The following is a 23,725-nucleotide window of genomic DNA, read 5'->3' as shown; positions in this document are numbered from 1 at the left end:
TGACAGGGAGACCTGAGGGGAAGCTAAGATGTTAGGATGGTGTCAGTCAGACCAAGCCAAGGCATTACCTGTTCTGTGAGAAAAAGTACAGGAAGATTCATCTGTCATACAGCTGTTTTCCCCTTCAGAATCACAAGTCTTTCTTTAAATGGAGGGGGTGTGGGACATACTCAGAGACCCGGGACGATCACTTCTTAGGACAGATAAGGAGAGCTCTGAGCTGTGGCTCAGAAAGAACGGTGAGGCTGAGCCCATGAACTGGGGCTGCCTGGGAAGCTGGTGCCACACCGGGGAATGCGGCAGCCAGGGCAGAGCTCAGAGTGGGACCCTGCGCAGTGTCCTCCAAGGGCCACCCTGAGAAACACTGTCTGCAGAGAGGGGCTTCCCCATTTAAGTCAGCTAACATTTCTCTGTCTAGTCAAGGCTATGGTTTTTCCAGTGGTCATGTATGGATGTGAGAGTTGGACTGTGAAGAAAGCTGAGTGCTGAAGAATTGATGCTTTTGAACTGTGGTGTTGGAGAAGATTCTTTGAGTCCCTTGGACTGCAAGGAGGTCCAACCAGTCCATCCTAAAGGAGATCAGTCCTGGGTGTTCTTTGGAAGGACTCATGCTAAAGCTGAAACTCTAATACTTTGGCCACCTCATGTGAAGAGTTGACTCATTGGAAAAGACTCTGATGCTGGGAGGGATTGGGGGCAGGAGGAGAAGGGGACAACAGAGGATGAGATGGCTGGATGGCATCACTGACTCGATGGACCTGAGTCTGAGTGAACTCCAGGGGTTGGTGATGGACAGGGAGGCCTGGCATGCTGCGATTCATGGGGTCGCAAAGAATCAGACACAACTGAGTGACTGAACTGAACGTTTCTCCTAAGATGATTCATCTTCATTCTGGGAAACATGTTGGTAGATGTCATACTAGGAGAATAACTATTTCAGTTTCACTCCTTATTTGCCTTTTGACAGTGTGCATTAAACATTATTATTTAGGGCCTTCATCTTTTTCTTTTCTTCCTACCTTCTTTCCTTTTCTTTTTTTTTTTTAATCAACACTCCTACTACTAGCCCTACCACTGCACCTTGCAGTTGACTAAGTAAGTACTCTACACTGACCTCCCTTCACCCAGGAAGGTGGGTAGAACAGAGCTTATAGCTTGTTTTGTAGAGGCAGCTACACTAGGACTTGCCCAGGGTCACTCAGCTGCTGAACGGTGAAACCAAACCCAGATCTCCAGGACTCTGTACTGCCTCTGTGGGCTCCTTTCGCCCCACTTCACTCCATTTTGCCAATCCACTCAACCAAGAAACTAAAGACGGTATAAAACAGATGAAAATCATCATCTTTACTGTATCTGATCAAACTGTTACTTGGTGTGGCTCACGTTTTTCAGACTTGTTTTGAGGGATGGTCATAGCCATGTGTTGCTCACTTTAGAAATCAGTGTCATGATGAGTCTTAACAGAAGCAAACAAGTAAATGGAGTCAAAATCCAAGATCTAACGTTATATCCTGGGAATTCCCTGGCGATCCAGTGGTTAGGACTCGACCTGTCATTGCCAGTGCCCAGACTGAATCCCTGGTCAGGGAACTAAGATCCCTCAAGCTGCATGGTGCAGCCAAAAATTTGTTAAAATAAAGTGCCCCGTACGGTAGCTACTAGCTATATGTGGCTGTTTGAATTTAAATGGAAGTTGAATAAAATTAAAAATTCAGTTATTCAGTCACACTAGCCACAAAGTGCTCAGTTAGCCATATGTGACCTGAGGTACTAGTTTTTTTATTTAATTTTAATTTATTCACATTCAAGTTTAAATCGCCACATGCAACTAGTGACTACTAAAGGACACAGATACGCAGCATCCCCACCACTGCTGGACAGTGCTGCTCTGAAGACCGCAGCAAAAGCACTGTGGCCTTCTGGCAGGTTGTGCCACCCTGCACAGGGGAGGGCGGCAGAAGTGCATCATAAGCCTCCTCCAGCGACCTTCTCAGCTCAGAGACAGCAGAGCTTTGCTAAAAAAAACCTGCCACGTGACTCCAGTAATCCGCAGCCAGTAAACAGCTGGGCAGAGGGTGGCAAGAAGAGCTGGCCTATTTTTGTGCACTGCAGAGTCCTGAGCAGGAAAATCGGAGACAGGAAGCAGTGGCGACACCTAGACTCACTTTCTGGTCCCTGTATTCACAACCAAGGCCACTTGCCCATTTCCACTTGGATGATCCACAAGTGCAAATTCCTCTTCTCAGCTGCAGCCGTCTTCAACGCAGGTATGCTAATGGACTTATCATGGCCCCCAAAAGGATGAAATATCCAGAGCCTTGTGGGTTACAGTCTGAAAGAAGCCATTAGCATTGGATGAATTCCAGATTTCACAGTGAAACGTGGCTGCTTCTGAGAAATGGGAACGTGGAGATGTGTGATGGCGCTCTTGATTCTAGAATCCAAAGAGGGTTACAGTTCTCTGTCTCATGTATGTTACTCATCCAGCCCTTTTGTACCATAGAGGTTTGTCCTCCTTCCCCACCCGCTTCATTATGATCTGAGGTCCAAAATGCCTTCCAGAATAGCTCTCAGAGGGAAGTAGCAGTTTTTTTGACACCCTGATCTCCACCCCCTCCATTCCCCCAAGATATACATTGATGGCACTAATTTGGGGGGCATTGTGAGCATACAATAACTGTTTACTACTACTACTATTACTGTTATTAAACACTCACATTGAATGGGAAGGGATTTAGTCTTCAGAGGGTTCACTCGTAACATCTCTGGGATGCATTCTTAGGATCTGGTACAGTGAGCTGGAAGAAGGAAGTGAATCTCACACTGAGAATCCTTGCTTCAGAAAGCCTCTGGCACTAATAGACAAAGATTGTATTCCTGAGGCATGCTGGGGCAGACAAAACTGAGACCCAGTTCTCCAGAAGTACCAAGTCTTTTCTGTCACTCATCAGACATTGCCTATACAGCTCAAGGAGTTTTTAGTTTTGGTGTTCTTTGGTACCTTTGTCTCCTGCAAAGATGCTGACCTGTGGATACATTCCGAAGGAGCAGAACTGCCTCTTGAAAGTGTCACTGTGGGGAATTCCCTGCTGGTCCAGTGGTTAGCACTCAGTGCTCTCACTGCCGAGGGCCTGCGTTCAATCCCTGGTCAGGGAACTAAAATCCCACAAGCTACATGGCACAACCAAAGAAAAAGAAAGTATCATTGTGATGTTTAGAGTCCTCTTTCTCCTTGCAGAGTCTGCAAGTTCAAAGGGGATGTGTCATCTCCTCTACACCATCATAAACTGGAGTGGCCTCAGGCATTCATCATTTTACACAAGGAATTGCTACTAATTGAGGCCCTTCAGAGAAAGGTAGGGCCTTTACAATGAAATGACCCCTATACATTGGTCTTGATCCTTAGTACTCATCTGAGCCATGGCCAGGTCCTTCAGATGCTTTGAGGTGTTTTTCACATTGAAAGCTGAATGTCTTCAGAGTTGGCTCCTTGGGACCCCAGAGGGAATTAGCACACGTGTGAAGCCAGGTTGGTCTGTGTCTGGTATTCTCAGCTTGGGGAAACTTGACAAGTTAGGGGCGTTCTGGGCAGAGGACTCTCAGGTCAGGGCTTCAGGGCAGAGATTGCCGAGAAGGTACCCGCCATCTGGCAGACAGACACCACTGACCACGGCATCCTCTCCACCTCCAGCGTCCTCAAGGCCAAGTTACATGTTTCGTTATTTCATTCTCCTTCCCTTTAGGTCCCCAGATCTTTCTGAGTCTTTGTATTCGAAAGACAGATTCTGGTCTTAGATGATTCCAGCTCCTTGTAACCAAGACAGAATCTTGGTGCCTGTCATTGCAGGTAATATTCTGTAAAGGGTTTTTGTTTTTTTTTTGCATACCAAATCTAGAGCCATAATTGGACAAGTTTAATTGGAATCATTACTATTCAATATGTGGATGAAAAAGCAGTTTTAATTAAGCATGTAAGAGGGGGATTAATCACTGTTCACACAAGAACTAGATTATCATAACAGGAGAAATTCTTATAAAGTTTTTAAGGTTCTTGGTTAAGTGTACTTTTCTCTTTTTATTTGTGCTTGCATTAAGATTTTGAAGGAATGTCAGCACACTGTTTCTAACTCTGATAGCCTGCACATCACAGCCACTATGGTTTTGGGGCCCTTCTGGCTCTCAGATTACCTGTGTAAATACAGGGATTCACTTCTCAGCTCTACCATTTGCTTAATAAAGAGCGAATGTGCAGAACCTAGCAGCAGCAGCAGCAGCCTAGCAGAGCAGTAATCTGAACAGGATAAACATGCTTCCTCTTTGTGTGATGCTCTTTCCCCATCCTCCTGCCAAGAGCAGGATATCAAATGAAAGGAAGGTTGTGGTTGGAGTCAGTAAAGTGAATGTCTAAGTGGCACCTGCTTCATTCACCAGATCTGCTTTCCCGGGGCCTCCCACTGTACATCTGCTCCTGACAAAGCCTCTTTTCTCCTCCTGTTGGTCAGAGTTGAGAGCAAAGGCCCAGCGAGGAGACATACTGGTTTTGCTTTGTCAGCACGATTGCCTGTGACATTATAATTATACCAAATCTTCATTATTAGAAAGGCCCCAATTTAGAGGTTTTCAGAGCCTAAATGGGGTTTTCAAAAGTAAAATTGATAGAAACATCTTTTCTGTTGTAAAGCTAGCAAATGGATCTGAGAATCATTGAAGGGGTCTCAATATGGAAGCTGAGACACTGCTGTGAGTGAGACTACAAAGACCTGCTATCAGATTGGCTCACCAAGGCGGCCAGCAGTTCTCTGACTGTGCCCAACCCAGCCTCCCCTGCTGCTTGTAGTGCCCTAATGTATAGCTCCACTGCAGTACTCTCCAGTGCTGGCAGAGTTTCTCACCTGGGCACCCAGGAGGCAGGATATGTTAAAATAAGTTGATGGGGTCGGGCAGTAAAGAAAAAAGCTATAATGTAAATAAGGGAAATGCCAGGAAAATATATTTTAGGTGAATGCAGAGTGTCTAATTTCAGATTGAGTTTCCATCTAAACAAAAGTAACTCTTAGCATGTTCTGCAGTGTGTATGCAGTTGAAGCACGCTTAAGGTGTGGAGTTGGCTCACTGAAAGCTCTGGGAAGGTTTTAGAGCCTTGCTCTAGCCCTTTATAAACTGAAATTAATTAAAATCAAATAAAATTAAAGACTCAGCTCCTCAATTACACTAGCCACGTGTCAGGTGCTCACAGGTACGCTGTGCCCTGCTTCACAGTGAGTTCTCATGGACAGGACTGTTGTAGAGATTGGTCTGAACCTCCTGAAATGTCTTGACTGCTTAAGTGAGCCTTGGACTTAAGGAAAAAACCTGAACAAACTTTTTGGCCACCCCAATATTTCAGCCTTGCTGGAAGGAGAAAAGGAAACTTGCCTGATTATTTTTGGATCAGCTTCCAATGGTGTTTCTTAACTATGATCTTTGTCTTTTCACCTTAAAATTATTTTTCCTCCAAGAATCTTGTGTCCTTTCCTCAGCCCCTCCAACTTCTCACAAAATAGTAATAATAGTGATACTAAAAATGTATTGCAACTATGAGAAAAGACTTTAATGTTTGGAATGTCTACTTATAGCTGACCTGCTCCCTGGCCTTCCCTTCCTTCAGCTTTCACAGCCCCACTGTTTGCCTGAAGAATTCTTTTCTCATTAAACAGAGCTTCTCATTGACAAGAGGGCATGTGAACACTTGGGGGCCAAGAGTGTGTATATGGATTGTTCATTTGGTGTACAATGTGGAGTGTGGACAATATTCCTGAGGGTTGAGCACTGAGCTGGTGGCATCTTCGATTTTCAGCAAGTCTGGGGAGTAAGGGCAGACCTTTAAGCTTGTTTCTTCCATATGTCCGTCTCTGTTAGCTACTACATGGTGGCTTTGACTCCTGGGAGAAAACCTTTATGAAATAACGATGTGTATGTATGTTAGTCACTCAGTCGTGTCTGACTCTTTGCGACTCCATGGCCTGTAGCCCACCAGGCTCCTTTGTCCATGGAATTCTCCAGACAAGAGTGCTGGAGTGGATTGCTATTCCCTTCTCTAGGGGATCTTCCCAACCCAGGGATCGAACCCAGGTCTCCTGTATTGTGGGCAGATTCTTCACCATGTGAGCCACCCATACTACCTCAAATTTAGACAATATCTCTTTTCTCAAGAATTTAAATTATTTAAATATAATGTTACTTATCCTCATAGCAGCCCTATGAAACAGAAATGGCCCTGTTGGTTTTATAAATGTAAATATAGTCAATTCTTAGTTGCCATACACCGAATATCTGTCATGCAAATCACTCATGGCACATTTTAAATCCTTGGACAGTGTCTCTAAGCAAGCCAGGGTAAAGCCTGAACCATCTCCTCCACCCCCTGCCCAGCTGCTGCATACTTAAGAAATACAAATTAGTTTTCATGTTAGCTTAAAGAAGACATGATTAGAAAATAAGTGTGACAAGAAAAGCACATCATGAAATCAGAGTTTAGCGGGGGCACTGTGGAGGAAATGACCCATCCTTCCTTTGGTTCAACTAAGAGGTGACTATAAAGATCTACCTTTATATCATGAGCATCATTAGCACTCAGTGTGCTGGCACGTTTCCCAAAGGAATTTGTAAACCCCATGGGTAGATGTCAAAGACACCTCTGTACCCCAGGCACAGGTGTGCATGGGAAGCAGACTTCCTGCTGCTGCCCTTTCTGGTGGCCCTTTTTGCCCAATGCTTTTGAAAATTCTGTGTCATTGTCAGGCCTCTGTATAGCAAATTGCCTGTTGCGAATGGATGCTGAACAGGCCACAGGGGCTTCATCTTTGTGGAAAGAAGGAAGTGGCTGGAGGGTAGACTTAAGAGGCTACCCTTCCAGGCACTGCAGCCTGCATGGGTGGTGGCATTTCTTTATTCTACAGTCCTCATCACCCGGTCACCTAATGGTTTTGAGCCACCAGGGAAGCCCAAAAACACTGGAGTGGGTAGCTTATCTCTTCTCCAGGGGATCTTCCTAACCCAGAAATTGAACCGGGGTCTCCTGCATTGCAGGCGGATTCCTTACTAGGTGAGTTATCAGGGAAGCCCCAGTGGCTTTAGTAACCATTAATGATATTATGTAGATCCATTATTTCACTAGAAGTTTCAAACTAGTGATTTCTCTAGTGTTATCATTCCTCTGCCTTTATTAGCTGGAATTCTTTTATAAAGAACTTGTCCCCATTAACAGCTTGGTTATGCTAACTACAGTCCAGAGGAAAGATGGAATAATACTCAATTTAAATGAAGTTTATAAGATAGATTTCTTTCTTTGTGATTGTCAGACCCCTTAACTGTTTATTTCCACCTCTAATCTACTGTCTTTAGGTGTCTGACTGTGTCTAAAGCAAATTTTGCTGAGGCACTCAGTCATGTCTGACTCTGCGACCCCATGGACTATAGCCCACCAGGCTCCTTTGTTCATGAAATTCTCCAGGCAGGAATACTGAAGTAGGTAGCCATTCCCTTCTCCAGGGGATCTTCCTGACCGAGGGATCAAGCCTGGGTCTCCTGCAAGTGGATTCTTTACCATCTGAGCCATCAGGGAAACCCCTAAATGATGCTCTAAGATTGGGCTAAGTGAGGCATTGAAAAATCAGGAGAGCACCTTCGGCAGATTTTTGCCTCAGTCTGTCCTTGTTCAGATGGAGGAGGCAAGGGCTGGGTGGTAGGCACAGAGGGTGGGAGTCCTTACACTAGTCTCTCTCCTTTTGTGCCTATTTGAAATTTTCTGTAATAAAAATTTTGAACATAATAACAGAAAAATAAATCTCCATTCTTAACTCTAGGTAAGAAGACCTATTGGTCTTCTGATTGGTCCATTTCTACACCCGACTATTGCAAACTCTTGGTAAACAGCTTGGTAACTTTCTCCTAAGGTTTCTGTCAGATGGGCTGCATTTAATGTTTAAAAATACCAACTCTTTGCGTATTGTTCACACCTTGTCTGCTACACAGACCTTGGAGATGTGGAGTGTTTCCCCACCCCTCCCAGTGATCTCTGGAGCTTTACTGGATTGCTCCCGCCCTTCTCCGTACATCTCTGGTCAGACATCCTCCTGAGTACCTACATGTCCTGCAAGCTTTCAACACTTTTCTCTCCTGCCATTTTTGGTTTAAAGCCCTCTTGGTCAGAACAGCATGGATCGGAGTTAGTTTGTTCAGTCTTCCATTGGGATTTCAGTCTCCAGGATGTAGCCCATGGTGATTCTGAACACTAAAGGACAAAACCCTGATTTCGTTCGTGTTCCTGGGGACTCTAGTAATTTCAAGAGGGAATGGTAAAATTATATCTACAAATTATGTTTTGAAATACATTCACTAATAAAGTAAAAGTGAATTCACTCTTAACGTTTGGCTTGTGGGATGCAGGCAAGACAATTTTCTTGTGGTCTGCAAAATCAAGATTAAGGACACAGTGAAACTGCCCTACCCAGAAAAGGCCACTGCTATGGAAGTTATTCCAGAAAGTGGTTTTTCCAAGAGCAGGTTGAGATTGTCTGGTCAGAGGAGAGAAATCTTGGGTGCTGAGAAGTGCCTGTTACACCAGGGTACCTCTGAGTCTGCTATTGGCTTCATGAGAATATTCAGTACTTGCCAGATGTAATACATATTTTAATCCATAAATCCCTCAAATGCCCTCAAAAGCCATGGACTTTAAAAACACGGAAAAGGAAGATTAAATGTCCCAGGAGCAGCTAATATAGCAGAAACAGAACCACTGAGAGAGAAATGCTTTTTCTATTTCTCCCTTGTCTTACTATTATGAGGGTTACCTGGCTCTCCTTTTCATTTGATATCATTGTTCTTTTCATGACCTTCATTTTCTTGCCCTCATCTGTCCTCTTTCCATGTGGTCCTTGTTTGTGTTTCTCGGCCTCTTTATCTGCCTGCTGCCTGCCTACTAGCTTCTTTACCTGGTTTTCCATCATGTTCTCCCATCTCTATGCCAGGACACACCATGCCTATTTTTCTTCATATAATAGTGGCTTTCCTTAGATGTCAGGCACTGATGTAACTTCTTTCCAGGCCTGGAGATAAGATTTTTTAAAGGACTTCCCTCCTTCCTGTCCTCCCTAAGGACACTTATAGATATTTTTGATGGCTCTTTAAAAACTGTAGAAGTAACTTAGGTAATAACAATAGATGATTTCACTTTCTTATTTATTCCTCTCCTTTCCAGTCACAGTCACAGGTTCCCCATTTAAGCCAGCATTTTCCTAATACATACAGTTCACTTTCTTATGCATAAACCACAGAAAGTATTACATGGTGAATTTTTCCTTTCAGCTTTAAGAATTATTGCTCTTTCACCAACTGTTACGTTTACTTGATAATTTATTTGTTTAGCTACTTTTCTCTCACAACCATCAATATTTTTTCCCAAACTAAAAGATATTTCCATGACCAACTAGGAAGGCCTTTGGGCTGAAAGGTTCAGTTACAGCAAACAACAATTCCCAAAGGTTTCCCAGATTGTGAGAGCAAATGAAAGGCCCATTCTTCCTCAGGCTGTCTGTCCGCTCTGTCTTGTCGTGGTGTGGGGTGCGGGGAGGGCAGCCTGTGGTTCTGGGTGACCCTGACTAGGCTTGCAACTCTGAGCTCTGCTGGGCTCCAGCGTGTGCCGTTAGTTTTGGGGTTTAGAAGTTTATCGGCATGGTGACATCATATCATACTGACCCTGATCTTAATACTGATTAGTGGTTTAGCCTAGGTTGTGTCTTTACTGCTATACCGAATCAGCAGCTATTGCATACATGTCATCATGTGGTTCCAGTGCCTGTGCTGACCATCGCTGCATTCAGAAAGGAAGCAGCCCTCCAGTCCATCTGCCCTGATTTCATGGCTTTTATCTCTAATCTTTACATCTTTGAAGGCCTTTGGCGAATGATGTGCTTCCTGGCAGGAGCAAATCGCAGCTGAAAGGAGATCTGCACTGTCTCTGCTTTCCTTTCTGCTTCCTGAGAGCTGTAGTCTAACATCTGTGACCCCAGCCAGGCTTTATCAGACCTCTCATTCCAAGTCATCTGGGAAAGCAGCTGACAGTGTTCACCTACTGTGCACCAGGCACTGTGCCAGACTCTACCCACGTCAGCACATCTAGTTCTCAAAAACCCTGAGAATATTAGGAATTACCATTTCATGTAGGAGGAAAGTGAGACTTCATAAGCCTGTAAGTGGCAGAGCCAGGATTCTTTCTGACTGGGAAGCTAATGGAAATACAAGCGCCTGTTCCACCTTCACATCAAATGCACTGAACTGCCATACAGCACTCGGCTGCTGCCTTAAGAGTGTTGTGGGGACAACAGTACTCATTCCAAAGCGGAGTAAAAGGCTTCGGGCCAGAGACCACAGCTAAGGGGAATGTAATCAAGTTTCTGAAAATCATGAAGAATGTGATCAATTGTCATATTCAGGTATTAACGTCTACTGTGTTCAAGTTGCTCACTGTTCAAGAACATCGTCCTGCCAAGATCTAAGTAAGCAGTGTTTGTATAGAGAAAAACAGTACCTATTTGGGAACAGGTTAGCACAGATCTGGTGCCAAATGAGTGGTGAAGCAATAAAATCCCCAGAAGGAGAGAACCCGGTAGGCTGTTAGGTCTGGAGGAACCCCTGAAAGACAGGGAAAGAACAGGACGTAGGTTGGCAGGGGTAATTCTAGGCAGAGAGACCTGCCTGAGTAAATACATGTGGTGGCTAGGGTATACTGAGGAGACAGGTACAGTTGTGATGAAGGCATAAGGTAGAGTATTTGTGGGAAAGGCTGATATAATCCCTCATCTATTGGCTATTTGGACTTTATTTTCCCTTAGTAGGGAGCCACTAAAAAGGCGGGGGGAGTTGGAGTAGCTGTTGTCAAACAGTATCTCAAGATTTAGCTAACTGTGATGTATAGACTTATTCATCAGATCTCAAAACGCTGCTGCTGCTGCTAAGTCGCTTAAGTCATGTCCGATTCTGTGCTGCCCCGTAGACGGCAGCCCACCAGGCTCCCCCGTCCTTGGGATTCTCCAGGCAAGAATACTGGAGTGGGTTGCCATTTCCTTTTCCAATGCACAAAAGTGAAGAGTGAAAGTGAAGTCGCTCAGTCGTGTCCAACTCTTATCAACCCCATCGACTGCAGCCTACCAGGCTTCTCCGTCCATGGGATTTTCCAGGCAAGAGTACTAGAGTGGGGTGCCATAAATGAATTCCCGTCAGTAAATAAATTCCAGTTATATGCATGTGTGTGTGTGAGAGAGAGACTCATCATGTGGTAGGTTAGTGATGGCATTCATTACCTCAGAAGAGGCCAGGAATAGAGTAGATCAGCTCAGGAATGATGAATCCAGAGTGTCAGGGCAGTGACCCTAACCTTGAAGTCACTCTCGCTGGCGCCCGTGGTCTACCACAAAGCCTCCCCTGGTGACACGTTCAGAGACAGAGCACTGCGGAACCCGTTTTGCAGAAACCAAGGAAAAGCAAATATCTGAATTTTCAGAATGTGTGTCCCCATGTCCATCGTGTGGAAGTTTTAGAAGATCCCTCTGGCTTCTGTCTGGGGAGCAGAGAGTGCATTGGAGCCAGGGCTGACGCAGGGCAATGTGGAGGGAAGCTAACACGTAGTCCAGGCAAGAGAGGATAGGAGTTCACCCAGGGGATCAGCGGCCAATGGCGGCTGTGTTCTGGGTTTATCTTTGAAACGAGAAAATTTGCTGATGAATTGCGTGAGAATGGCCTGACTTCCAAGTTTTGGGCCTGAGCAACTAAAAGAATGTAATTGCCATTTGTTAAGATGGGAGGAGCGTGTTTGACCATTTGGGCTCAAGAATGATACCCAACTGGTAGAAAAATAGAGCAGGGTCAGGACTCCTCTTTCTGTTCTGGGGCCAGCAGTTCCTCCAGGATTTGGGGGCTGACTGCTATTGGCCAAGGAAATCCTTGCACTGGGACCTGAAGTTCCCAAGTCTCTTTTGGCCTCTTTTTCCATTTTTGCCAATTCTGTAAACCTTACCAAGAAGCCTGAGAGGAGAGGCAGCAGTGAGCCCAAAAGGGACTGTCCTCTCCCTTCCAGGTCCCTACTGGCTGTAGTGGTCAATGGTAAAGGCTTGCCGGTACCTGCAGAGACTCCCAGCTGCCTTGCCTTACCACCGGCTTAGTCACTCAGTCTCCCTCAGTCCACGTTTTGTTTTGTTTAAATCAACTTTTTACCCATATGCTTTGGAATTTAAAGAAAAGGGGGGATTAGATTTTCTAAACTGAAGAACTCTATGGTTTCTTACAGCTTTGAAAGATGAGGTACTAGAGATTGGGGTACTAAAAGCTCCAGGTTTTTATAAGTGTGTGCTTTTATGGTAAGTCCATGGTTCTCCCAACAGTACTTGCCTATCATTTGTGAAAGGGAAGAATACCTGCCCTGCCTGCTGCTCCAGAGTCTCAGCAGGAAGCGAGTGCTGTGCAGTGGGGGTGAGAAGACTTTGAAAAGCACTGTACAAATGCCAGGAGAGCTTTCTTACTAGGGTTGTGCAGGGTCTCTGTGAAAAACAAAAAGGAGAACTTCAAGTCCCTAATGTAGAATGGGAAAGGCTTCCTGTTGCTTAATCAGTCGAAATGACCTAGAATACAAGCTGAGATTAACATACGCCTTCTAGATTAGGGCTAATCAGGGGCAGGCTGAGCAGATGCAGGGACAATCCTGGCCTGATTACTGAACCTCAACATTTAATCATCTCTCTTGCAAGGGCAGCCAGCCGATTTAGTGCGCGCTGGGTTTCCAAGCCTCTAGCCCCCTCCCCCTTTCCTTGCCATGGACATAAAGGCTGCTAGGTCAGAGACACTGAGACGATTTAATCTAATCTCATGTCAAAATGGCTGTGTGTGTGAGATTCTAAAACTCTCACAGTGGGATGGTAATGCACTTATTTAAGGTGGAGGCAGACTGAAACTGTGTGTAGAGAGTAACGCCTTGGATTTCAAGGCATCCGAGGTTATGAAATGCCCTGTATATGGGATTTCTCCAAGAAGCTTTTTAGATATGAAGTCGCTGTCACTAGTCATTCACTCTCGAGACGGCTTTGTATGGGAGTCATCACCCAGTTGTTTAAGGCCAAATTTACTCCTTCCCAAGCTGTGAAGTACAGAATATGAGGTCTTTTAAAATGGTTTTATTTGGATGAGCTTTGAATGGAGTTGTTTCTGTGTTGCTTTTTCTGGAAACTTCCTAATCACCTGAAGGCTCACCCATGTCAATCATTCTGTCCTGGGGTTGGGGGGAAGGTAGACACCTGTGCAATCTCAGAAGGCAGGTTTCATTCAACTGTGTAGAAAACACCTGCTCATTGCTAGGGACTCAAATACGGAGATTCCATCTCTCCCTTAAGGAATTTACAGTTTCCCTGGAGATAAGACAAGTAACCAGTGATAAAGTATATGACCATCACCTCCTCCATGGAGACCAGTGCAAAGTGCTGTGGACCCTTGGGAGAAGAGGAGCTCAGACAGGAGAAGGAGAGACTGCAGCTGAAGGAAGAATAGAAGCCCATTCAAGGAACAAGCCAACAGTCATTCCAGGCAGAAGTCAGAAAGTGTGCACACCATGGAGGCAGGTGTGGAAAGAGCCTCAATCAAGTCGTTCACCTTCCTGGAATTCACGTATCACCAGGCTGAACTAACTGAGCGACAGGGGCTGATGTGAAAGGCTGAAATACCTCCAAAGGGATTTGGACTTTATATTCCATGGGCCATTGGAAACCAGTGAAGAATTGTAAAAGAGGAGAACAAAATCAGTTTGTGTTCAAAAGATTATTCCGGTTATAGCAGTGTCAGCTAGTTTGAATTTCTGCATTTGAACCCTTTTCCATTTTATTTTAGGGCAAATCTTCCATGATACTAAAAAGTGTTTCAACAACAGTGTGGGACATGGACCCACATCATAGGTAACCCAAACACATCATAAACCAGTAAGAAAGAGATTTAATTCTAACAGTTCTTCCAGTTTCTCTCCATCCCAGCACTGACCCAGGACCGTTGCTCGTAGTCAGTAAGAAGGTCCCACAGTATTCAGTGTATTTGTAAAGTTTGTAACTTGTTATCCCAGCTTAGAGCTTTTGAACTGAATCAGTCTCAGAAGCAAGAACAGTGAAATAAGACTGATATTTGCTTCTGGTTTTGGTTGCTGTTTGCTAGCAGTACTCTTGCCTGGAGAATCCCATGGACAGAGGAGCCTGGTAGGCTACAGTCCATGGGGTCGCTCAGAGTCAGACACGACTGAGTGACTTCACTTTCACTTTTCACTTTCATACATTGGAGAAGGAAATGGCAACCCACTCCAGTGTTCTTGCCTGGAGAATCCCAGGGACGGGGGAGCCTGGTGGGCTGCCATCTATGGGGTCACACAGAGTGGGACATGACTGAAGCGACTTAGCAGCAGCAGCAGTGTGAGGGTTCTTTGGAGGTGTCCTGGTTTTGCCACAGGGCATTTGGCAAAAAATGTTACTTTATTAACTTTGTCTGTTTTGACCAGAAGACAGGATGAAAGTGATGATGGAGATCCACTAGGATGATGGAAGGGGGTCTTGGTCTTCACATATACTCAGGCCCATTCCTACAGTCTGGATGCCAGGGACTAGAGCCCAGCCACACGTTGGTTAGGGCCCGCAATAAAATCCCTTGACCTGCTGCCCTTGAGGCTGTGCTGATGCCAGTATTTGGCATACCTTGTACCTCATACTAAACATGAGCCAGAGCCAGGCCTGACCTTGAAGGAGCCCTCAATCTAGGGCTCAATCTAGGTAGATGGGGAAGACCTAGCTACATGCATTAGCCAGACCTACCAGATTATATCCTACTGTCCAATGCTTACTGAGAATCCCAAGGAGGCTGCTCTCAGTATTGACTAGAGCTGGGATAGGCTTCCAAGCGGAGGGTTTTAAAAGGGAAGGGGTGGGCAGTAAGGGAATTCCAGGTAGCAAACAGCTTGAGCAAAGGCCCAGAGAAAGGAAGGTTACCAATGTGTTGGAGAATTGAGAATAGTCCAGGGTGATGCCCAGAGCACAGGGAATCAAGGCTGTAAGGGAAGTAAGGCTGGACAAATCACAAGAGTCCTGAATGCCAGGCCCAACATTTGAACTTTACTATAGGCTTTGGGAACCTTTTAACTAGCATCAGGGAATTTGAAAAGTTTGAGCTTGGGAAATGACATGTTACAGAAAGATAACTTGGGCGGCAGAAAGGAGTGAATGGAAAAAGGAACTGACTAGAGAGATGTGAAAGCTGTTTGCAAAGGTCTAGGTGAAAAACATTGAAGCCAACAGCCTTCTGAAGCTGATGTATGGGCTGGCCCCCTCCTTCCCCTTTCAGGCCCCAGCATCTCAGTGTGAGGACTGTGGGCCATGCCTTCCATTCTCATTAACACATAGCAGGGTAAGCCTGGAATCCTAAAAACGCTACAAAACAGAACATTTAGCCTCATTTCAGGTTGCATCATAAAATGTTACGGTGTTGTATTGTGTTTGTCGCTCAGTCGTGTCCAACTTTTTGACCCCACGGACTGTAGCCCTCCAGGCTCCTCTGTCCATGGGATTCTCCAGGCCAGAATACTGGAGTGGGTAGCCATTCCCTTCTCCAGGGGATCTTCTCAACCCAAAGATCAAACCCAGGTCTTCTACATTGGTCTGAGCCACCAGGGAAGCATCAACAAATACTTGTTTCCAAACTGTCAACAGTTATCCCTGGAAAACAATTAGATACAATTTAACATTGTAAAATTGACATGTTATTTTATGTTTGATACTTCTTTTGGCATTAGGAAGTATGCTGGTAAAACATCCCTTTTTATAATTAATTTTTATTTTCATCAAAGTAATACACAGTTTTAAATGACAAAAAGAACTAAAAGGCCTTTAAAAAAAATAGATATATATATATATATATTTATATGTACCCCAGAGGCAACACTCCATGTTCTTTTTTCTGGTATGTATGTGTATTATTCTAAATAATAGTCATATTAATTATTTCTTGAGACATTATCACAATTTTCAATAACTCAGTTTCTATGTTTATATTGTTATAAACATAAAATTTTTATAAAGGTAAAACTTGTTCACTGCCACGACGAGTGGGTATGGTTAATCCTTGCTTTTTTTTTTCTTCTACTTTTTAAGGAGTAATCACCGGTTCTACCCAATTCTGGAAGACCCCTCGAGGTACTCTATCCCACAAGCTCATGCCACATCCCCTGTGTCCTCCAGACGTACTGCACAGCCCCCGTCCTGGGCCCTCCTCCTGTCCCCAAGATCCCTACAGTGGGTTCTCTGTCTCCTGGACCCCACAGCCACTTATTTCTTAAGTTTTCCTGTCTCATTTCTTTGGGGAACAACCTTCAGAGCTTCCAAAGAAAGTGTGCACGGGTAGCCGGCTTTTGCAGCCCTTACAAGTCTGAAGAGGTGTTTATTCTGTCCCCACACTTAATTGGCGTGGGTGTCATTTCATGGGCTGGAGAGAGAATTCTAGGCTGAAAGCATTTTCTCTCAGAGGTTTGAAGCTACTGCTCCATCATCATCTAGCCTCCAGGCTTGCTTTTGAGAAATCCAATAATGATTTCCAGTTCTTTGTATGTGACTTTTTTTTTTACCCTTTCTCAAATCCTTTGGGACCTCTGCTTTATCCTTAGTGTTCTGAAATTTTACAAAGCTGTGTCTTAGCATCCAGATCTTTTTTCTTCTGTTCTGCTGGGTATCTAAGGGGCCTTTTCAATCTGAAACTCATGTTTTTCAGTTCTAGGGATTTACTTGCAATGTGTCTGATAATTTCCTACCTTGTGTTTTTTCTAGTCTCTAGAAATCTTTTTTATCAGAGATTGGACCTCTTAAGGTCTCCTACTTTCCATCTTTTAATCTCTTCTGCTCTCTGGAAGATTTCCTTGACTTTACCGTCTCATCTTTCTGTGGAATGTATTTCATCTATTTGATTTCTTTAACACATTTTCTCTCATTTTAATAAAAGTATCCGTTTGTATGATACAAATCTTTTCTGTCTCTGAAGATATTAGAGTTTAGGGCCATTTGTTTTTGTTTCTGCTCCCCACATTGTCTGTCGCCTCTGGGTTCCTTAAGAGTGAGGCACTGAAACACAGCTGCTGGGCTGTGCAGGGCAGAGCGGGCGGCCTGCAGGGCTCGGGGTGGTGAGTATCAGGACTGTGTGGCAGATCTTTCATTGTCTCCACACCCCCGACCCCTCCCCTGCCCACCCACCAGATACCTCATAGATCTTTCCTGGGGCTTCTCCAGGTCAGCTTCTCAATACAGTGGATGAACTTCAGGTGTCTGGTCAACAAAGGCCTGGGTGTTGGGATTGGTAGGACCTGCTGGTCCAGTCAGTTGAATACAAACTGTCAGCTAACTCCTGTCTTTCACTTCTTCCTCTCAGTCTGCAGTGGCCCTGAGAACTCCAGGACACAGGACTTGCAGCTTCCCCTTCTTTAATGTCAGAACCACTTTATGTATGCTTTGCATCTTCCAGAAATATACTGGGTTGGCCCAAAAGTTTGTGTTTTCCCTAAGATGCTATTTAAAAACCCAAGTCAGCTTTTTGGCCAACCCAATATATTGCCATCTCTCATTCATATCTTTTTTTTTCTCCTTCACTATAATTTTTGTTTTATGAGGAAGAAGAATTTTATATGTGCATTTATTCTGTCTTATTTAACTGGAAATTCTTTTTTTTTTTAATATGTCATATAAAATTGTCAGTTTTCCTTTCTTTGGAAGGACTGCCCTTTTCTGAAATTATTCACTTCCTCCTCTCTTTCTACTAAACACTTCTTTTTACTGTGAAATAATAGTGATATTAGGAGGTAGTTGGGATTTTTTTTTTTTAAGTTGACCCCAGAATGTATTTAAATTTATACTGGTCTATGAAATCTAAAATCAGAAAACTAATGACCTAGGCTTTAGAAAAATAAAAAAGCTGACCCAGAGGAGAGGGACAATGGCCAGAAGGCAGGCTAAGTTTAAGGGAGAAGTTTTTTCAAGCTGAGAGAAATTTGAGCATAGGCAGAAAGAGGGTTGAAGAAGTCAGTGTAGCAGAATATCCAAGAACATGAGTGGTGGCCCCTTCTAGAGAGGAAGGCAGTCAGAAGAGACAGGCTTGTTGGGAGGAGAATTCGTCCCTGAGGGGTCTGTGCGAGCCTTCTAAAGTTGGAGAGAGGCAGGCAAGTGGGGTCATCTCTTGGCACATTGGGGAGGCCCTGTTCTGAGGCATGTTTCTACAACTTCTCCACATTCTCTTTCCTGATAGTCTGTTTTAAAGAATTAAAACGGGGTGGGGAAAGGGATGTATTTGTGCCTGGACAGTGGGTATGCAGTTACCTGCGGCTGCAGACAGTGGTACCCCAAGGGCTGGAGCCGATTGCCCTGTCCAGCCATCATCTGGGAACCCATGCGCGGCACTAACGGCCTCCCCTTTCTCCCCAGGACTGGTCCAGATCCCTGTGAGCATGTACCAGACTGTGGTGACCAGCCTCGCCCAGGGGAACGGGCCGGTGCAGGTGGCCATGGCCCCTGTGGCCACCAGGATATCGGACAGCGCAGTCACTGTGGACGGCCAGGCTGTGGAGGTGGTGACACTGGAGCAGTGACATGCAGCCATACCGTGGCATCATTTTCTAGTCTACTTCAAAATTTTTTACACGTTTGCAGAGGTGCAATCAAATGGAATTAAGTCTCTCGACTTTGGAAGAAAAGTTTTGTTAACCTTTTTTTTAAAAAGGAAGAAAGGCAGTGGATTTTGGAATTGCATTTTTTAAAAAGCACCACTCTTGATTTTCTGGGATTGGTGGAATAAGATACTGTGTTGTCAATTTCACAGTCCCGAAAAAGCCAAATTGTGGCAGGACTTCTTTCTGCGGAAACGTGTGTATACTTCGGTGTGTGTATGTGTGAGTGTGAATATATGTATATGTGTACATATGAATATACACATTTACATATATATATATAAAGTATATATATATATATGTGTATGTATATATATATATATATATATAAAAGAAACCCGCATGGAATTATCTGTATGAAATCAAGGTGAGCTGTGGAAAAATAATTCACCCAGTTTAGTGGGTGTAGGGTACGTGGCCAGACAGCCACCTGGTTTTGTTCATACCAGGGTCATGCGTTGAGCTACTGACAAACTCAGGCAGAGGTGACCATGCCCTTCACCAAAGCTGCCTCCCAGTGGCCACCCAGAACTCTCCCTGCTGGGCTCACCTGAGAACGGAGGTTCTGGATTGGGGTGAGGTCCAGAAACTGTGCTTGCAAGATCCAGGGGCCACGTGGTCTGGCAGCTGAGACGCTCCTCGGGCTGGCCCAGATGCTGACCTTGCCACAGGCAAATGAAATGTCTTTAAAGCTCCCAGGCAGGACCGAGAGGGTTTTCTTCAGCCTCCCATCTCCTCCCCTCCCCAGGAAACCTTCTCGGTCTCACAGCTATTAACCCGTCGCTTTGGTTTTAAGGTCAGTCCTGAATTGGTCATGTATATGAACTGAGGGTGACAGAAGTATTAAGGGTTTGAGGAGTGCGTGCGCGCTGCGTGTGCTTGTGGGTGTGTGCATTGTGGAGAGAGAATGAGGCGGTGGGAGGAGTTGGAAGGGGAAAGGAAGGAGGGAGAGAAAAATCTTTTGAAGACCAGGGTGCACCAATGGGAGCAACCTTTTTCCCTTCCTGTGACTTCCTTTAGCTTAACAGAGGAGACAAGAACTGACAGGGGCTCCTGGCTCGAGGAAGGCTGGTCACCGGACTGAGGGGCATTGGGGAGAAGAGGGCTGAGGGTGCGTCCTGTGCCCCTGGATCAGGCCCGATCTCAGAAGGGACCCTGCAGCTGTCCCAAGGTGCATCATGCTAGGCCCGGGCCCCACAGCTTTCTTCTCACGGCTGTTAATTGGTCTGGGTGTTCTTTGTAACGAAATTCTGTGATTTCTCAGCCACAAGCCCTGAGTCTCCAGGGGTTAAATTCACCTGACTTTTTGACAGGCCAAATCTCTGCTCCTTGAGTACAGGGACGACTCTTCCTCCCTCTTCCTGGGCCCCCCGCCCCCACTCCCATGTGTGACTGTGTATTTAATGTTTGTTTTTTTTTTTAACGCGACATTAAAAAGATTCTTCACGTCTTGCTCAGCCTTTGAGAAAAGTTTCAGATTCTTGTATTTGCTTGTTTTATATAAAACTATCCAGTGTTCTTTGTATTTTTTTTTTCCTGTACGTAATGGGGGGAGGGAAGGGAAATTTACATAAAACAGTCCTAGTTCTACAATTTGTTATTTTTTTAATTATTATTTTTTATCATCGTTGTGAAACTGTCCAGGGGCTTTAAAGTCCGTGTTCCTTTGTGGTGAAATACCCTCCTGATAGTTTGAGAAATGCCAAGAAGAAGAAGAAAAGCAGAACCCCAGTAGCAGAGCATGGATTCTGTGTCGTTTTCCATTCTGTCTATTACTGCCTCATTCAATAAATAGTTAACAATGTGGCAACAGGAAGTGGAGCTGTTCGTCTGTGTAGGAGCACTTAGCCTCTTAGGAGCTCTCTTTTGGGGTGGCTTATTCTGCTTTGTAAAAGGAATAGGTGCTTCTATTCAAGCTCCGTGATCTTTGAACCGTGTTCCTTGGCGTTATGGAGCCCTGTAAGGGGAGTGCAGAAGGGGAAGGGGTGGTTCCTGCCTGTGTTCCCTCACCAGAACAGCTCTGTTGAATCAGTTTTACAGAATGCTGTCCAGGGGGGTTATGGCGGGGGGCATCTAGTTTAAAAATTCCTAAAGATGGTTAGAAAACCTCTTCTCTGGAGTTCCTTTTTTAGGGGTTAATTGCATTCCACATTAAAATCAGGGTGGGTGGTGGTACTTGTCCATCTGTGTCCTCCCCACATGAGTGGTGTTCAGTATTGCAGTGGGTTTTCCTTCTTGAAGTGGGGGCCCCATGCCTTTGTTCCCTTAAGGCCGCCCTCCTTGGCTTCCTTCACAGCTCACTGCTTTAATGTGGCAGCTGTCATTCTGTCCCTACCTCCTGCCACACCCCCAGCTTCGGGCCCTTCCTAAAGCTCCAGTGGCTTTGCACTCCCATGCTTGTGCCCGCTGCTTTCCTCAGCTCAAAACGATGCTCTCCTTGCCACCTCCATCACCCTTCTTTCCTTTTGTTAGGTGTTTGGGTCTGTTTCCTGGTAATAATGATTACAATAGTTGAATGCGGGAGGCCAGAGATGTTTTCCTTGCTGACTGACGGTGGCTCCATAAAGCCAGTGCCACCCTTCTCCCTTCTTCTTGCCCAAATGGCACATCATCATCTATTGTCACCAGAGAGGGTGAGCCAGAGAAAGGACTGGTGGCAGCCAGATGAAGCAGACATCATTGCCATTGGGCACCCCTGCAACAGCTGGCTGTCTAGAGTCCCTCTGTGGGGATGGTGTCTCTCCATAGGCACAGTAATTCTGTTTGCCTGGCAAGACCCAGATGCTGCCTGTTAAACAAGCGTGTGTTGAAACTCTCTTTGGTGGGGCTGATGGAGAACTTCACTTCTCTTACTGCCCAAATCACAGCAGGAGCTGCTGACTCAGCTGCCTGCAGGGCCCCGGCAGGTGGAGTCAGTGAGTAAAGCGGAAGCCGTTCCATTGTGAGAGGGGAAGGAGTGATGGAGATGGGCAGAGTGGAGAGCATCTCTAAAGAGAGTGGCCTCTCCTGAGTGCTAGTGGACTGTCTCCAAGCAGGAGGAACATGGGCCCTACAGTCCTGACTTCTAAATTTTCCAGAGAAACTGAGGAGTCCAGATTTGTGCATGAATCTCCTGATTTCAACAATAAATCAAAAGTCTTTTACATACTCTGCCAACAAAAGAAAACCCACCTGTAGACCAGCTCTGGCCCCAGGCGTCAATTTTGCTTTAGTGAATGCCTACCATGTGCCAGGTGAATGAAGCATAGCAGTTGCCCAAGAAACAGGATGAGACGAGATGTTTTTGTGTGAACAAACCACGGCAGCCCAGCGTGATAAGGTGCCATCTGGACAGCGTGATGTGGCAGAAGGGGTTCTGTTATCTCATTTTATCTGCTGAAGGGTCCTCTGCAATAAGTAGTTTATCATCTAGGCTCCAGACAAGGATCTGGTGCTCACCGAAACCAACACCTCGGGCTCGGAATTCTTGCCTTTAAGTCCTACATCTGAGAAGATCCATTGGCGATGCTGGTGACCACTGGAGCCATCTGAACTGAGATGAGTGAGCCGAGGAGAACCAGAAGGGCAGGGAAGAGAAGGGACTACTCACCCTGTAAGAAGAGCCCCAGCTGCCAGTGTGCCCTGGGCCTCACTCAGACCCAGACAAGGCTCATTTCCAGCCACTTCTCACATCGAAGAGGGCCTGCTTCTGCATTCGCCTTCCTTCCTATCCGCTGCTGTTCCTCTTCTCTCCTCTATCAGCACCCTCCCAGCCCCCTGCAAAGCATCAGCTGTGGATGGAGTAGCTCTGGGCCTGTGGTAGGCCTTTTTGGTATCGGGGGGAACGTCGAAGCTTATCTGGAGCAGAAGCTTCGTGGGCTGAGGAAGACAAGCCTACATTTCCTCTCGCACCTCCATCTCAGTGGGCTGTGGGCCGCCCAGGTCCTCAGACCAGGCCAGCCTGTGGCCTCCGCACAGCTCGTGCTCAGATGCTAGCATCAAGGACACCCATCAGTGCATCCCATCTGGCCTCTGCTGTTTGCTCCAGATTGGCAGCTCTTGGAGAAGATCCACCCGGGACAGTGGAGACAGCCCAGAGGAAGGAGGCGCACAGAGCGGGGAGATAACGGCATTAGGACTGGACTCTGAAATAGCTGGAGAATTCTGCTCCTGCTGCTGCTGGGTCCCTGAATGAGTCCCCAACCCACTCTGAATTTGAGTTTCTCCCTCCTGAGAAACCAGTGGGCTGTTAGCGGATGTTTGTTGAGTACTGGAGTGTATTTCTGCAAAGAGTTGGAGATGGGAGGGCAAAGGTACCAGGATAATACTCATCTGCAGAGCAGGGCCAGGACCCCCAAAACCCAGGTCTTCCAGAGCCACCTTGTACGGTAAGGACAGGCCTGCGCCCTAGCCCTGTACAAAAGCCTTCGTAGCTCTAGTTTATGAGAACCATGGCCTATCTGCAATTCAGAGTGTTGATATGGTAGCAGTTAAAATAGTGAGCACTTGTACAGCTCTTACAGTGTGCCTTGTTCTAAGAGAGTTACTATACGTTGTTATTTATTAGTCTTTGCAAAAGCTCTGTTACTCCCTACTTTACAGATGAGCAAACTGAACCACAAAGAGGTTAAGAGGTAGCTTATTTAATACTTGGGGAGGGGAGCTAGAAATATTCCCCAAACTTAATGCGCTTGTCAATAAAATTGTTGGTGTAACTTAACTGGGTCTCAACTCAAATTTCTTCTGAATTTATTTACCCTTTAAGAAACTAATAATTGTCAGTTATTAAATGGCTGCTCTGCACAAGACACTATGCAAAATACTTTCTTTATTTCTAATCCTTTCCACAACCTCAGATGGAGGTTAGATTCCATTTTACAGGTGTGGGAACTAAGACTCGGCCAATTCCGAGAACTAGTAAAGGAGAGCTGGGGTCAGACTAATAAGCCTCCCTCCAGAAGCTCAGCTCTTTGTGCCAAGCTCTCAGGGGAC

The 23,725-nt window shown here is 45.5% G+C and overlaps 1 protein-coding gene across 7 annotated transcripts in view; it reads left to right on the top strand.

Moving 5' to 3' along the window:
• The window catches only part of NRF1 (nuclear respiratory factor 1), a 130,787-nt gene extending 107,334 nt beyond the window's left edge, over positions 1-23,453 (top strand). For 5 of the 7 annotated variants that reach the window (XM_070369235.1, XM_070369237.1, XM_070369236.1 and 2 more), the window contains 2 exons: positions 16,203-16,244; positions 18,513-23,453. In XM_070369235.1, coding sequence (XP_070225336.1) covers positions 16,203-16,244; positions 18,513-18,676 — 206 coding nt within the window. In that variant the 3' untranslated portion in view covers positions 18,677-23,453. Of the gene's footprint in view, positions 1-3,743; positions 3,848-16,202; positions 16,245-18,512 lie in introns of all 7 variants that reach the window. The other 2 variants (XR_011463954.1, XM_070369234.1) reach the window with 2 other exon arrangements.
• The last annotated feature ends 272 nt before the right edge of the window (positions 23,454-23,725 follow it).

The sequence above is a fragment of the Bos mutus genome, chromosome 4, assembly GCF_027580195.1.
Source record: "Bos mutus isolate GX-2022 chromosome 4, NWIPB_WYAK_1.1, whole genome shotgun sequence".
NCBI classification, from domain to species: domain Eukaryota; kingdom Metazoa; phylum Chordata; class Mammalia; order Artiodactyla; family Bovidae; genus Bos; species Bos mutus.
Note: the sequence above shows the minus strand (reverse complement) of the source record. Positions and strands in the feature narration are given on the sequence as shown.